The 15996-nt window shown below is 36.0% G+C and overlaps 1 protein-coding gene across 5 annotated transcripts in view; it reads left to right on the top strand.

Moving 5' to 3' along the window:
• The first annotated feature begins 7411 nt into the window (after window positions 1-7411).
• LOC128997779 (calcium/calmodulin-dependent protein kinase type 1-like) overlaps window positions 7412-15996 on the top strand; it is a 148807-nt gene continuing 140222 nt past the window's right edge. For 2 of the 5 annotated variants that reach the window (XR_008491142.1, XM_054423464.1), the window contains exon 1: window positions 7416-7769. Coding sequence is in view for 4 of the 5 variants with exons in the window: in XM_054423464.1 (XP_054279439.1) it covers window positions 7657-7769 (113 nt within the window). In the remaining variant the exon portion in view is untranslated. Of the gene's footprint in view, window positions 7770-15996 lie in introns of all 5 variants that reach the window. The other 3 variants (XM_054423465.1, XM_054423467.1, XM_054423466.1) reach the window with 3 other exon arrangements.

A 15996-nucleotide genomic window follows, 5' to 3' on the forward strand; every position in this document is an offset into this window, starting at 1 on the left:
GAATAGTTGGTTAAACGGGGAAACGATTTGGATTTGACCATAGCAAAACTCTAACATATAATTGATGAAATGTGAAAAGTTGTATGTCATTAAATACTATTCTGTAATATTAATAATTGTTCGGAAAATCCTCATTTTAATGGCTCGGCTGAATATGGAATCTGCATTTTTTGAAACAGTAATTTGGTAACAATTCAGTAATTTAAAATGTTGATAACAGTACCCTATCCCATATAAATACTTTTATTTGATTGCCAAGCCACGGACTATACATACGTCCAGTTACAACCATAATAATAAGTAAACGAGCTGTTGGCCCGTCCTAAGTCCGGGAATCGAGTAGTCAATTAAAACTGAATATGATTCAGAACAGCTAGTTCACAACTTGGTGGCCGATTCACACACACACACACACACACCCTGGCTTTGAGTACAGTAGCTACATACCACCTTCCACTGCATACTATCACTTACCATACCTTATTTTTACCTTGACCACTGAAACCTCTAAAATGATCCTGGCCTCCCGTTCTCTTCCATCTTATGCCATTTCTAAGAAAGATACCAGTCTGAGGATGTCTTTCATTACTTGGTCTTCCAAGTAGTCGTCTACCTTGTAGTACTTTTATACCTTGAATACACTTTTATAAGTTGAAGTATCTTATCTTCGCCATGCAAAGCCTGCCCAGCCCATCTGAGATCCGAGCCTTTTGGTCTACTTTTGGAATATACCCCTTTATAAAGTTTCTGAATCATACAGTACTACTGTACTGGGATAGTTATGATATGGTATGAATAGATTTTGGTTTCCACTGACATCCCGCAGCTTACTGGTCAGTTTTCTGGAGACCTACTACGCCAGTTGACATTTTCATTACGAATACAATGTGTACTGTATGCATACTACTACTACTACTTATGAATACTGTATGTATGTATACTTATATTCAAACATTTAGAAAAAGATGTATCAACACGTAAACCACTTATATTTTAAAGTATTAAGCATTTAGGCGGATTGCATTTATGACAAAACTTGATTATACGATTAAATGTTTAGTTCATAACTAAACAATCCCCTGATAACATAGATCTTTTACGGTAGCAAAGAAATTACATTCTAAAGTGAAATAGTGTGTAGGCGAACTCAGACGATCCAATATTTTTGTATACAAACAACTTGTAACATAAACATTTCAATGACAGTTAGAAACCAGCTGTTAGTTAAACCACCATTAAAACGACTTAAAACTCGCCCGTCGGCTGCTAGATTTTTTGAAAATTTATACTTAATTTCTAAAAAACTGAAACCCTAATCTAAAATTGTGGCTTCGACATTCCCTAGTTCTCAAAATGATCTTTCGTTCAACACAAAAAAATCATGAAAATCCGTCAAGTGGTTGATTCAGAATCGTGAAATAAAGAAACCCTGTCACGTTTTTAATATATAGGATAATTAATTACATAGGCTTATAGAAGTCCACTTTTAACCACGGTATGGATAAATGTCTAGGATAATTGTATAGCCTATTGAATAATTGTTTGTAGTTTATCAGAAATGTATTTTATTTATTCTTGCTGTCGTTCATTATTAGGAATATAACTTGCATAATATTTAATTAATTCATTCACTGTACTACAATTTATTCAGTTCTAAAGCCAAACAGCCGGGAGATGGACCGGCCAACGCTTAGTCGCTTACTACAGTATGATCCATTCGCCAATCGTGGGAGTACAGCTGTTTTAAAATAAAATTAAAATAAGCTCAAATTCAATAAAAATTATATAATATCTAATATAATTAAAATTAATTTTTGGTTCTAATATTCTAGATTATCGACAGCTACAGAACTCTACCATAGTGTCTTATCAAGACCATTCTAGCCTAATTCGAAAGGGCTTTTCCCAACTTTAATAGCGTAGTCAAGTAATCAAGTAATCAGCATAATCAATTAGTCACGCGACATGTTAAATACCACTTCCTTAACCGTCTCAAAAATAGTATTGTTAACAAAATTCAAATAAACAGCAATCTGACACATACTTTCATCCAGACCGCCTACTAGCTCCGAACAAGCCTCTCACACGAAGTATACGACAACGCGCAACATAACGCTACGATTTTATTACGAAGGTTAGCTACGTTTATTTCCCGTTATAACTTACGCATACTCATCTGCCACTTATTTTACCAGCTCCAAATTAGATTTTCAATATCTAAATTTTAGTAACTTAGTTTTGCCGACTCGTATAAATCCCCACCAGTTCCTACCTGCCAGTGAATAGCGGTTGATATATTTCGGTTTGTTTGGATCAATTAGCTACGAAAGTACATTTGTTCCGTTCGCTTAACGAATAAGTGTTGCGTACATTTATTTGAGTTAATTCGTTGTTTAAATACCCCGAGACTCGTCATCTGAGTTCTAAACCCCGTTTTTTTTTGTTTTTTCTTGGCGGGTGAAAGAACCAAGTCTTGGGAGTAGGTTGATTCGAACAATCAGCTACGAATATTAATATAAAATTTGTTTTAAACCGTATCGTGATAAATTCTCCGTTCGATTATATTAAGTAAACCCCGACAGCTCTGTAGGGATTTTATTCAAGATTTTGTTTATTCGATCGTGGAATTTTTATTAATTTTTACTAGAGCTTTTAGCATCTTGTGCTTGTATGAAACACTTGCATTAGCGAAATGCATTTGTTTTAGTGTTTACCGTCCACTAAAAACCAGTTTGCTGACCACTTAGACCAGTAAAATTAGCTAAAACATTTGCCGTGCCTTTAAATCATTCTCGAAAACCTGGAAATTGTTTTAAAGTGTTTATTTTATATGTAAGTAAAAGGAATTAAAATTTATCCCACAGGGGGATGCCTCAAATCAAAGAAATAAAATAAGCCAACTTAGGCCTATATTACTTAACATAGGTTATCAGTAAGGCAGCAGTTATTTTTTCAATTCTCGGTGCAAATAGAGATACTTAAAATTAGTTTCTCCAAAAATCAACATATTACTCCAACTGTAAATTAAACGTTTGGTAATTGGTAAGGCTCGAACCCGTGAACTTCTGGCTCATACACAGCCAACTACTAGGATGAAACATAAATTCAGACCACCCATCATCCCAAGAGTACATAACACCTACGAAATGTAAATTTAACATCCAACATTTGGTGGCCTTTACAAAGACCATTTTTTATGCTCAACGGTAAAGTTCCACTTAAGCCTTCTTTCAGTTGTTTTTAACATTGGATACATGAATTATCATTTTTGTTTTGCATTTGTTATGGACTACAGCAAGTAGATATGTATAAAATAAAATAAAAATATATAATGTTTTGTTTGTGATTGGTGGGAATCGAACCCGCAAACCTCTGAGATCAAGGACTCACACTACTACCACTACGATACGATACGATACCATACCAAAAATCAACATATTACATCAACAGTAAATTAAGCGTTTTGGTGATTGGTAAGGATCGAACCCGTGAACCTCTAGTTCATACATAGCTTCATAAACTACCAACCGCTAGAAACAAACATCATTTAGATTACCTCTCATCCCAAGAGTACAAAACACCTACGAAATGTAAATTTAACATTTAACATTGGTGGCCTTTACAAAGGCCATTTTTTATACTCAACTGTAAAGTTCTAATTAAGCCTTCTTTTAACTGTTTTTAACATTCGATACATGAATTATCATTTGTTTTGCATTTGTTATGAACTACAGCAAGTAGATATGTATAAAATAAAATAAAAATATAACGTTTTTTTATGATTGGTAGGGATCGAACCCGCAAACCTCTTAGATCAAGGACTCACGCTACTCCCACTACGATACAAGGAGGGAGAGAGCTTCTTTGAATAAATATTGTCTCCGTCATTGTATTTCCAGATCTCCGGTATTAAACAACTACCGCTTACAGAGCAGCATTAACCTACAGAATTAAAAGTAATACTAAACTGTGATCAAGAATGTTTAGAGTTGGAAATATTTTTTCATACAGTGCTACATTACCGACTTAGATAGTTCAAATTCAAAGTAGCGTACTGCTTTACCCACACCGCCCGCAGGTGTGTGTGTGTGTGTGTGTGTGTCCACCAACGGAACGATTAATGCGGGTTCAAGTTTTTTGCATTCAACAGTAGTGTACTGCTCTACTGAATACAACCTTTTTGTACATCATACAGGCAGGTGGACAGTTATACTCTGTACGGCACGTAGCAGATAAGCTAATGGGGGTAATTTCAACTGGGAAATTGTTTAAAAGTACCAAATTTTATATATGAACACCAAACGGTTGGGACTTCATAATATCGTAGTAAAAGTCATACATTCGTACTTTGCTCAAATCTAATATGGACATACCAATATAGATTGGTTTGTTTAAAATCAGGGGGAAAGAGGTTCACACAGGTCTAGACCAAATAACCCTGTGCTATGGAGACCCCCCTTATGCAAATTACTTCAAGCTTAGTCTGTCAAAAGCGAGTGTTCTTCTTCCATCTCGACGAATTCTTCTTGTGGAATTTTTGAGTGTCCCCATGGTAAGGAACTTATCCCATTGGATAAGATGTATCTTTTATCATCATGAGTTGATAATGCAATCTTATTAAGCTCAATGGTTTGTTTAACATCACTGTGGTTTTACTCATATGAATGCCTACTAAGTTTTCATTGTAAATGGTTCGGTCGATGCAGCTATTTCCATTGTCAAAGTCCTAATGCCATCATTACAACTGTAGGCTAGCTTCCTTTTTTTATTTTGCATTCAACAGTAGTGTACTGCTCTACCGACTTGTTGCACAGTCAGTGAGCTCAGGTTTTCTTTCTGATTATCACACAGACTGAATACAACCGTTTGTACATCATACAGACAGATGGTCAAGTACTTCTCTGTACGGTACGTAGACTAGACACGTCAGTTAAGGGGGATAGTTTGAATTTGGACATTGTTTAAAAGTACCAAATTTTAGATATAAACAACCATTAACACCAACGGTGGATGAATCAAATAAACTCGATGTAGAGTAGATTGCTTTGTTGAATAGAAGTTTCGTCTTACTCATATGTACAGCTGCCAGTTGTTCTGTAAAAAAAAGAAAAGATGACCTTCCCAAGATCTCATTGTACACTGTTCGATCTATAAAGTTTGGTTTGGCAATCAATTTTTCAGCTATTTCCAATCTTACACTCGAGTCTCTATTTCTGACTTATTCCATTTACACTCGAGTTTAGTCAAACTTAACCTCGTTCTCCATCTTTTAATTCTCAGCTGTTTTGTAATGTCCCCACGGCAAAAAAGTCCTAATGCCATCATTACAAACGAATCTTTTATCATCATAAGCTGACAACGAAATCTTGTTGACTTCCACACTGTACAACTTACTCTCATTTCTTCTGTTTTCTATAAATAAAGAATAAACAAAAGAAAGAAGCTACCCTACACTATAACTGTAGAAAACCATATGATCACCCTCATACACCCCAAGTACACATCACCTATGACGTCAGCTCAAACAGTACCCACCACGTCACTTTGTGACGTAGCACACCCGCATACACCAAATTACCTCAACAACCTACGTCACTACCCACATACGTCACAAGTGACGTACCACCGGAAATCCGCTATAATTACGCCATTTCCGCCTGATGGGCTTTAAACTCAATTAATTCACCCCACCTGCCCTGACAGGTGGTGCGATAGGAGTGACCTTTGGCTACTACTATCAAGTTACTTGAAAGAGTGTTTTACTCCCAAAATTCACGTTAAATGCTTGATAACAACTTTTTTAAATTAGAATCTTCCAAAATGTCCCGGGGGAGGCCCCCGGGGCCCGGACTCCCCGGCACTGTTGAGTGTAGGGCCGAGTGCCGGCCAGGTTCAGCCCAGTCGCATATGAGCTGTGCGGCACGGTCCGGGCAGTGCAGCACAGCACAGGGCAGCGTTGGGCAAAAAGCCTGTGTTGCACAGTTGACATCGCATATTGGGAAGCAGTGTCGTACAGTTCTCGTATAGGAGTGATAAAGTTTCTTGTATGAACATGTTGTTAAATATTAGGATTTGAGTTCTGATTCAGATTCAGGTGCTGATCTAGATTTATTGTTACTTCTTCACCAGAGAACAAGAAAGAAAGGGCGGAAAAATTTACAAAGTTAAGTGATTTTCGTATTTACCCCAGATTTCATTCTTGTAATTACACTTTATATACTTACTATGACTGGTAACGTAAAAACTGGATAAAACGCACAATTTCTATTAATTATCCTCTAGATCCGTCACAAAACACTAGTCAACCCGGCGCAGGTGAGCAATGCGGCACAGACACTTGTGACTCGACCACAAGTGCGCGCAGTCCACGTGCGGGACTGCACTGCCCTGCACTGCGCTGCGCCATAATATGCGCGTGTCCTAGCAAACACATGGTTTACAAAACACTGCCCTGCGCTGCACTACGCTGCGCTGCTCCGACTGCGTCTCAATATGCGCTTCCGGCATGCCTTTAATACATTGAACAGGTGTTCAAACATTTTCCATGATTTTAAATTTAGAAGAAAGAGTTTGTTGAAAATTGAGAATTTTTTAGAGTGCATTGTGTTTCGAAATAATTTACAGCTCCGCTGCATTTTGTTGGATTCATAAAACAAAAACATATTTATTGAAAAATAGTACATAGGTACCTTTTGTGGTGACACTAATGTTTTTTCACACCCATTTCCTCGAAAATTGGGAGACACTTCAGGCGTTTGTAATATTTTCAAATATGTAAGTTTTTCCCCAATTTAATGGACTCAATGAGCTATGACAATACAGTGAAATCATCAAAAATCCCCAAACTAAGAAGGACTAATAAAATAATTGATTGCCAATTTTATCTGTTCTAAGAAGTTGATCATGTGCAGTAAGGATATGACCGGTTTCTGGTTCATTCTGGTTTATAGTGCGAGTGTGACCGAAAATCACTGAAGACTTTTCGTCGATAAATTTACCACTTGGAGGTTTCAGAAACCCCTAAAAGGCACTCGTTTACTATTACCACTCCGAACTTCGAAAATACTCGTATTTTCCAGTAAACGTAAAATTCACGCCGAGTAACTTGAATTATCGTTCCAAAACAGCACGGTGTTGGGTAATAACTCACTGGAATGATGTACAGTATGTGTCTCTGCCACAATGCGTTTATAGCATTATAGCGCTTCAGTGACACATAGCTAGGGTCTGCGACAAGGTGTGAAAGTGGGCCGACAAGGACGCGTGTCGCGGGACTGCGGCACTGTGGCAGTGGCAGTGTTGAGCTGTGGCAGTGTGGCAGTGTGCAGTTGTGGCAGCAGCGATATTATTGACGTCAGCGAAGGCGGGGCAGGACCGGCGCGCAACTCTTCCGCGCATTTCGACCCACGGTCGACGTACACAGCCACAGCGTTCACGGCGTTCAGTAACACCGTCAGTCAGTCTGAAACCGACAGTCCGCGAGCGATTGTAGACGTCCGTACAATGACTGACACATTCTCAGTGACCTCGTCCGTGCCGAAGCAATAGACCCACGGACAGTCGCCCCGGCAACTACTGGACTCTAGAACTTTCCGTCTGTGAGAAAAGTGTCTAGTGAGGTTATCCGTGAGTGAATGTGTTATAGTCTCAGTGAAAATGCCTTTGTTCGGTGGAAAAAAGGACTCTGCGAAAAAGTCGAGGAAGGAAGGGAAAGAAGACAAGACACCCTCCGTGGAAGACAAGTACATCCTGAAGGAAATGCTGGGAACGTAAGTCCGTAGGTTGTACAGTAGTTGATAGTAAGTCTGCTTCCGCGTTCACGCACTCTCACTTTCGTTGATATTTGGGTCTACGGTAAATTTAGCTCTCGTTGATCGAATATAGATTGTAAAGTGTCAGTCGCCTGTATGTCTTAATTACCCAGAGTTTTCACTCTGTATTTTGCAATTCTGTTGTTCAAGAATCAATTAGAATACACGTGAAAATTACGCTAACAAGTAGCACGCTAAATTAAATTAATCTCAACATCACTGAGTGAAAAAACATTAAAAAAATAATTATCAAACTAATTTTAACATTACCACCTACCTACAAAATACCTACAAAATTCGTATTCGTGGGCAATTTCATTTAGTTAAATTTGTCTATGTATTTTCATCGTAGAAAACTAACTATTAAAATGACAGGTCATAATTTTAGAATAATAGTGATTGATTTTTGTTGTTGTTGTCGTCAATTGTTTAGAGTTAATAGTTCGATGTGTGTGAATGTAACGTTGTGAGTGTGAGATCATGTTTATGCTTTCTGTGACTGAGAAACGATCTTAAGATGATGTAATCACAACAGGTGTCATAACCTACAGAATACATAGCCTCAAGGCCTAAAATCCAACGTGTATGCAAATCAAAGAACTCGTATAACAAACTTCGCTTTTCAATTTCTTGTTTACCGATACATCTTAAATATTCCTTATAAATGAATGGTAGATATCGTACAACAATAAAGGGAACGTCATCTCCATTCATTTCTTTATTTTAAAACTGTATCAAGTAACTTTGGTGAACACTAAATGGCTTTTAAAGTGGTTTTAAAATCCTTGAACTAAATACAACTTTAATACCCTTCACTAGATCTGGATACATTCGTGGATTGGGACGACAAAATATATGATCGTGTTTATTTTTTTATAATTCCAAACCTAATAGTTTTCACTTGGAAAATTTTACCTTAGCAAATAGGTTTCTAGCAAACAACATCTTAACACAAACATTGAGTAAAAATAACAGTTTGCATTGATCGTAATAATTTGGTGTTTTTCGAATTCGCCGTAAGATTATTTTTGTATGTGCAATCGATAAAAAAAATTTCCCAATATCGGGAAATTACGTTTATTTGATGTATATTTACAATAATCGACGTAATTTCATTAAGTGATGCAGAATAAAGTAATACATTTTATTTACTACAGGGATTAAATAGCCAATAATATTACTGAACAGTGAACATGATTATGCTTTACACAATTATTATTTATGCCTACTTTCATCTTAATGAGAAGTAAAATAAAATCGGCAAGCACTCTCTTTCATAACAATATACGTTTACCCAGGTTTACTCATTACAGCGTGCCGAAATTACTTTGTTCATAAAACTTGGATGAAAATCTTGGTTCAAAAATCCCGAATGTGGAATTTTCCTTTTTATAACATAAGTTAGCTCTATCATGTTATCAAAAAGGAAAATTCCCTTTTACCATTTTGCGTTTAATATGTAATATACAACTGATTTATTAACTTAATTTATTATAGCTCTTGTTAATAAAAAAATGTCAACTTAAAAGTATTTCCCGTGATTTTATATAGTTTTATGTACTATATTTTCGACCAGTATCCGATAGAACATGTAGCCTATACTTTGATAGATCAAACGATTTACATACAAAAAATAATTCTATTGATAGTTCAAACGTTATTTGTAATTCGTTTGAAATGGATATTTTATCCGCAGTGACTACATAGCTTAGAGGACAGAAGAGGTTATTTCAAACCTTATTTTTTGTTTTAATACTAGAGACAACGCACGAGCTATGTCCACGGACGGGGTTTTATTTTGAAATTCCCTTGTTTCACTAGTCTTATTCGCAACCATACACTACACTAATAAACTCGGCCGAAAGAGACTCGACCCCGATTTGTACGTTTTGCTTCTCGTCGCCCGATATCACACCCGTGGGGTGTGCCCTAGGTCAGTTGAAGAATGAATTCTTGTGCAGTCGAAATTTGTATCCCAAGCTCTGACTAATGATTGTACCGTTTTTATTTAACCATAACCAACGACCGGGTTGTTAGTATTTTAGTCATATTCGTTTCTATGTTTATTAACTAATACTTCTTTACTAACTATTTTATCAAATACCCACTCATTGATTAATCGCATGGAACATCATCTATTAGAGCTAGAATGGCTTTAACACGCTGCATTCGATGTAGAGAGATTTGTTTAAACATCTTATATGAAGTATAAAAATATATAAATAACTGAACAACGACATCTGTTTTTGTCCTTGGTGAATACGAGTACATTATAATGATGTATGAATAAACAATAAAACAAAAAGAAAATAAATTGAAGTAGTTAACCGAAAATTAAATACGGTAATCTAATTCCTACATTATTGCATAAAATACATTATGAAAGTGAATTAAAAGTTTAAAAATTAAAGAAACTTATAATTTTTTTATCTGGGGATAATGTTGACGCAAAGTCAATTGAAGTTTAAAAAAATTTACAATAGTTTACCTTTGAATGACGTTCAAGCAAAATTAATTTCAAGCATTTCTCGTTTTTATAATGAACTTTAAAATGAGAAAATAGAAAAATGAAGGTCAGAGTTGAAGTTTGCTGAGTGAAACTTAATCTATCTTATCAACCAATTCGTTGAGACAATCTTTACATAGACAAGTAACTTCTAACCAAAAACGATTGAAGTTGAATTTTGGGTTTGAATTGTACACTAATGGGGAGAACGGAGGAGTAGACGCAGAGATGATTTGAAATACGACGATATGATAAAGTGCCATTGGGGCGTCTAATGGCCCAGAAAGATAACCTTGGGTCCATCGTATCTGTCCCAAACTATCTCATAATCTGTTAATATGTAGCTTGTTTACGGCGATGGCTCGGCTGCTCGGGCGCAAACTGGTAGCAAGTTATTTGTTACATTCCCTTCGAACATTTGCGTTTTTTTTCTAAAATAATACCCCCGCCGTAGAAATCTGCAGACGAATCGAATTTCCATTTCCATGATAGGATTTTCAATTAAATCTATTAAAATAACAGCAGGTTTAACAAGTACCTAGGTTTGCTACTACAGGGAGGACAAAAGTGTTTCTAGTAAAATATTAATAGCTTAGTTTAAAATAAATTTGACAAGTTTGATCTGAATATATCCATAAACAAGCAAACTACAAAATTTTACAATACTCTCCATAAGAATAGAATGGGAATTTTAAATTTAAATTGTTTAAAATTTCTATGTAACCAATAAGCGGACAAAAACATTTTGATATACTAAATTATTAGCTTTTTAAGCTCTATAAAATGGTGTAGTGAGAAATTGGGAAATGTGTGTATTGAGGGTCAAAAATTAGGAAACCCAAGTTTTACCCCATAAAACTCCCCGTAAAACCCCCATTTCCATGGTCTGATCATGCTGGTTCGCGAACTCATTCAAGTCTATCCCACCTTACACCTTCAAACCAAATTTCGTAAAAATCGGACAAAGATTACTTAAGTTACAGCGTTCAAGGACACACATAGAAATCTGTATGTTATGTACATTTATAACATTTTGAACGGATGGTGTTTTTGGCGTCTGGGGACATCAAAGTCAAAAAGTAAATCGGTCCCGGGCCTAGGTCTTATAATGAGACATACGGTCAGGGAAATTTGTTAACACTTAAGAAATCCCATTACGTCATTTAATTGTGTTTGAACCTAATCTTCTTCAAAGGTTTACTTAACATCTTCTAGAGTAAAAAGACGGTTTATATTTATTTGGTTCGTGGGGTTTTAAATGACATTGAAACTTCCAACAAGTTGATTGATATTTGAAATCTTAATTAACTTTTCATGAACAATTCGAGTACTCATATTTACTCGCCATACCTTGAAATTATTGGAGGAAGGATTTACTGAAACACCTGATATATTCATTCGTCCTAACTATATAATATACATACCCCATTTACAACAATATATTTAGACAAATCTGCTAAATTGTGGTTTCTTGTATTATTTTGTCAATTTGAACAATGAAGAAAATTATTTCAATGTACGATTTATCCATCGATTAAAATTGTTTCATAGTGTAAAAGACATTTTACGAAATATCCAACGTATTAATAAGTATAAAATAGTTATAGGCTTACATGAAATGTCTTTTTTCCAATAATCGGAAAGCTGTAGGCGTAGGATCTTTTAGGTTGAGACGCATAGCGGCTTTTAGTTTTCCAGTAAAATTATTAGATATTGTCATTGCAGAAAATTCAACTCAAACCAATGTTCAATCACTCAGTCATTTTAGCAACCAATTCAACATTTTCAGTGCCTAGTTTTTGGAAGGATATTTTTAGGCAATTAGTTCATTTAGTGCAACCAAAGCTGGCTAGGCAGCGTTCTGGTCTGGGTAAAAGGAGTGTAGGGGTCCCGGCCACTGGTCGTAAATTCAGGAAAAGATCTCCGTCCCTTTGGTCCCCAGCAACTCTTCCATTTTAGCATAATTATTGGTAGCAGATTCAGCACGCTTAAGTTTGGGTCAGACATAGCAACTCTCAAACCCATTCGTTATTACCCATCATCACCATATTACCCCCAATATCCCCTATATTCCCACAAATACCCCATCATTCATTCATTATAACCGCTACAAGGAGAAATACCTAAGAATAAATTGAGCCCATGAGATAAATTGAGATTTTAGGGGGAATGGAGACCTCAGGAGAAACTGAGATCTTAGGGGGAGTGGAGGCCGTAGAAGAAGTTGAAATTTTAGGGGGGATGGAGAACTTAGTAGAAATTGAGATTTGTAGCAGAAATTGAAATGTAGAAGTGGAATATAAATTGTAATAGGCTATTTGTCATAGTTGATTTATTCTTATTCTTACTGGATTAATTACATTATTAATGTAATGGTTCAAAACTAAGATCCAGATCGCAATAAATAACAGATAGTTAATACCAGGCATTCAGTCAAATCAACTTCTTAGAACTTTGGAACTAACCTCCATTAATTCTGCAGTCTGCTGTTGACTTTAACTACAACGGGGCATTTGTGAAGGTTTATCAATAATTTAGTTGCAATATTGTTTGTAAAGAATATTTTCAGAATTTGATATTACGCTTATTAGTGGGTTTCAATAAACAATAAATTGTGTGACCTATTGAAGAGGGGTAATGCGTTGAGATGGATTGTATACATAGCCACTATCAAAATACACTAATGTGCGTGAATTCTGCCAAATTGGAAAGTGCCGCTTCAAATAGTCTGCATTATTCTATTTCCGTTTTTTGTGGTGAACTGTAACCGAAATAAGAAAATGAATAAAAATCAACTTGTGAATGAAAATAGGTCCTTGTGGCACGATATAAATGTTGTATACAAATTAATTTTAACTTAAACCAAACTAGGCCTATTACAATTTGACCATTAAACCTAAATACCTGTAACACGTATATGTAAGAGGAAAAGGAAACAGTTTTGTATCCCGGTACCCTTTAGTAACCAATAATAATTTGTAATTATTTATAATAAACTTTGCAAGTATGGATTTTGCGTCACCACTTTTGACGGATCGTTTTAATTTGACGCTTTTTCAATTATTTGATAAATTATTCCGTAATGGTAAAGTTCGACTAAAATTCTGCTTAAGCTTTTACCACCACAAGCTTTAAGCGATTAGTTTAAATTAGTTTGCTCTTACTATTTCACCGATTTAAGGGACATTTAAAAATTACATGCGCGTTTTCAGTTTGTATTTATTATGAAAACTTAAAGTACTGTACATGATTTTTGTAAGACATGAGCCGATTGACAACTGCGATAAACAAATGGTTAGATATTATGATTAACACGAGTTTTATACTCGTATTTCTCTCCAAACTTGATGATTAAGCAACATTTCAAGCCTCAGATTTAATTGGTTTCTAGGAGGAAAACTCCTGAATTCAATGAACATAACTACATACTGTAGTTATAATTGTATACACCCCCCCCCCCCTAAACGATAGTCCGTTTTATGGCTGATAGTATAGGAATACAGCGTTGACGATTTTTGTGTTTATGATAATTGCTGTGTTTGTGATAATTAACCGGATCAGTGGCTATTGTAGCCATATTGTGGTGAAAAACGCTAGTATTCGTTGTAATACCTTAGGCCCCGGCCACACGAGGCGGCCACGAGACTCAAGGGAATTCATCCCATCAATATGAACTAGCCGTAGTCAGTATTACATTCAAATAGGAAATTGTTTGATTAGCCTCTCGCAGATTAAGCTACAGTGAAAATTCGAGTTTTTAGTCCCTGTTGTACTGATAGTTTTAATTATAGTCTCTAAGATGGAACCTGTCTCCCCTGTCACTCTCTACTTGAGATTGGGCCGGGCCTTAAACAATTGGCAGCCTCCAGATAGACGGAGGTCAGGAGACATGTTCCAGCATACATACTATAGACGCAGTTTACATTAGGTTAACATTTCAGTTCGTCTTTTTCAAAATTCGGGTACACAAGAGAAATCAGTGATTGGCAGCGCTTTCGACGGCTCAATTCCACTTTTCATTTTGATTCGAATTGTCCTCAACTTTGGATTGGAATGTCTACTTCCATAGTCAAAGGTCACATATGATGTTTGCATAGACATTTCTAGTCCAGTTATTGAATGAAGTCAGCCTCTAGAATCCGCTCAACCACCCCATCGAACCTTGAACTTGTTATTCGTTCTGGCGATAAACTTTTGATTACACCATCTTACTGGCCATTTCAACACTTTTGCGTGCCCAGTTGTGTAAGCAGTCAATTCTCATTACGGCTGCGAGCGATAACGAAGAAGAAGTAACGTTTTTGGGGGTAATCGACGTCTTGATAAGACTCTTGGAATGATCGTCCGGTCAGAATTTTAATTATGAGTATTCTAACGAAGACATAAAAAGATGGCAGATGGACTGTGATAGATATGTTAGATTTATGTTTGGGCACTCGGAGTCCCAATCGAGCTATAGTGGGTTTGCGTTCCGCCACTAAAATTGAGAAGTACTGTTTATTTTTGAAGTGCTGTACTTGAGTGCATTAATTGTGCAAACTGACATGAGTCTGGTAGTCGGGTATTCCTGAATTGCGCCAACTACTCCAAAGAGCCACCCGATAAGTTCATTAACGGGATCTTAAGTGGCGGCCCTCTTTGACTGTACAATTGGTAAGGTTAAGTTAAGTTAGGTTAGGTTAGGTTAAGATAGGTTAGGATGACACGTAATCAAGGCTATTCCTTCTGCTGGCAACTCACCCCTACCTGGCTTGGGCTTGGCGTAGCTAAGGAACATTTGTTTGGACCCTTAGAGGGCTTGGCGCAATAATGCACTACCTTTTACTTAATACGTTAGGTTAGGTTGGAGTTTAACGAGTGTTGTACAATACACGAGACGAAATTTGAAATCACGTTAAATCGGGACATTGTTTTGTAGCTATTAACATACAAAACGTATATTATAAACTACAGCATTACTTTTGGAACAATGGGCTCGTGCAATCTCCAAAGTAAAGTTTAATCTATGCGAAGTGTTATCAAACAAGCTGTAGGGCTACATTTGGAAATTACGATTTTTGGCATTCACTTTCGTTAATTTGAAATATAGCCCATTGGTGAAATAAACTGATATGTTTACCCGAAGATTTGTTAAATGATGAATTTTTGTAAACAAATCTAAGTAATATACTTCTGCAGGCTAAATGAAGAATATTTTGCTGAACTACGAGGAGTATATTTTATGTTTTGATTGGCTTTTTTATGTATTTTGTTTGGAAAATGTTCAAAACCCTAGTTTTGTTATAGTTTCATTGAACTTTAGTTGGATACCCCGATAAAGAATGGTTTTTAAGGCCAGAATTAATCTAGCTTGGGGTGAAACCATCAACTTTCATATTTAATTGAAGGTGAAAACTGACTACGCGCATTCCAGACAAATAATAGTATATGACAACTAATAATCATATACTTTATCTTTTAACAATTTTACCTATGATTTTAGCTGTATCATAGATGAACTTCGTCTATGGTTGTATTGATTTGATTTTTAGGTCCATGAATCACAACTTTGTAAATAAAACTCTACAACAAAATAAAAGTGGTTGTACGGACTTTGATTCGTTAATAATTTTATTTGAAGAGGATAAAACTTTGATTTGAAATCTGGGAGGAAAATAGAGTCAAATAAATTAAGTTAAT

The sequence above is a fragment of the Macrosteles quadrilineatus genome, unplaced genomic scaffold (assembly GCF_028750875.1).
Source record: "Macrosteles quadrilineatus isolate MER2022 unplaced genomic scaffold, UCM_ALF_1.0 Scaffold_7__1_contigs__length_78375512, whole genome shotgun sequence".
Classification (NCBI taxonomy): domain Eukaryota; kingdom Metazoa; phylum Arthropoda; class Insecta; order Hemiptera; family Cicadellidae; genus Macrosteles; species Macrosteles quadrilineatus.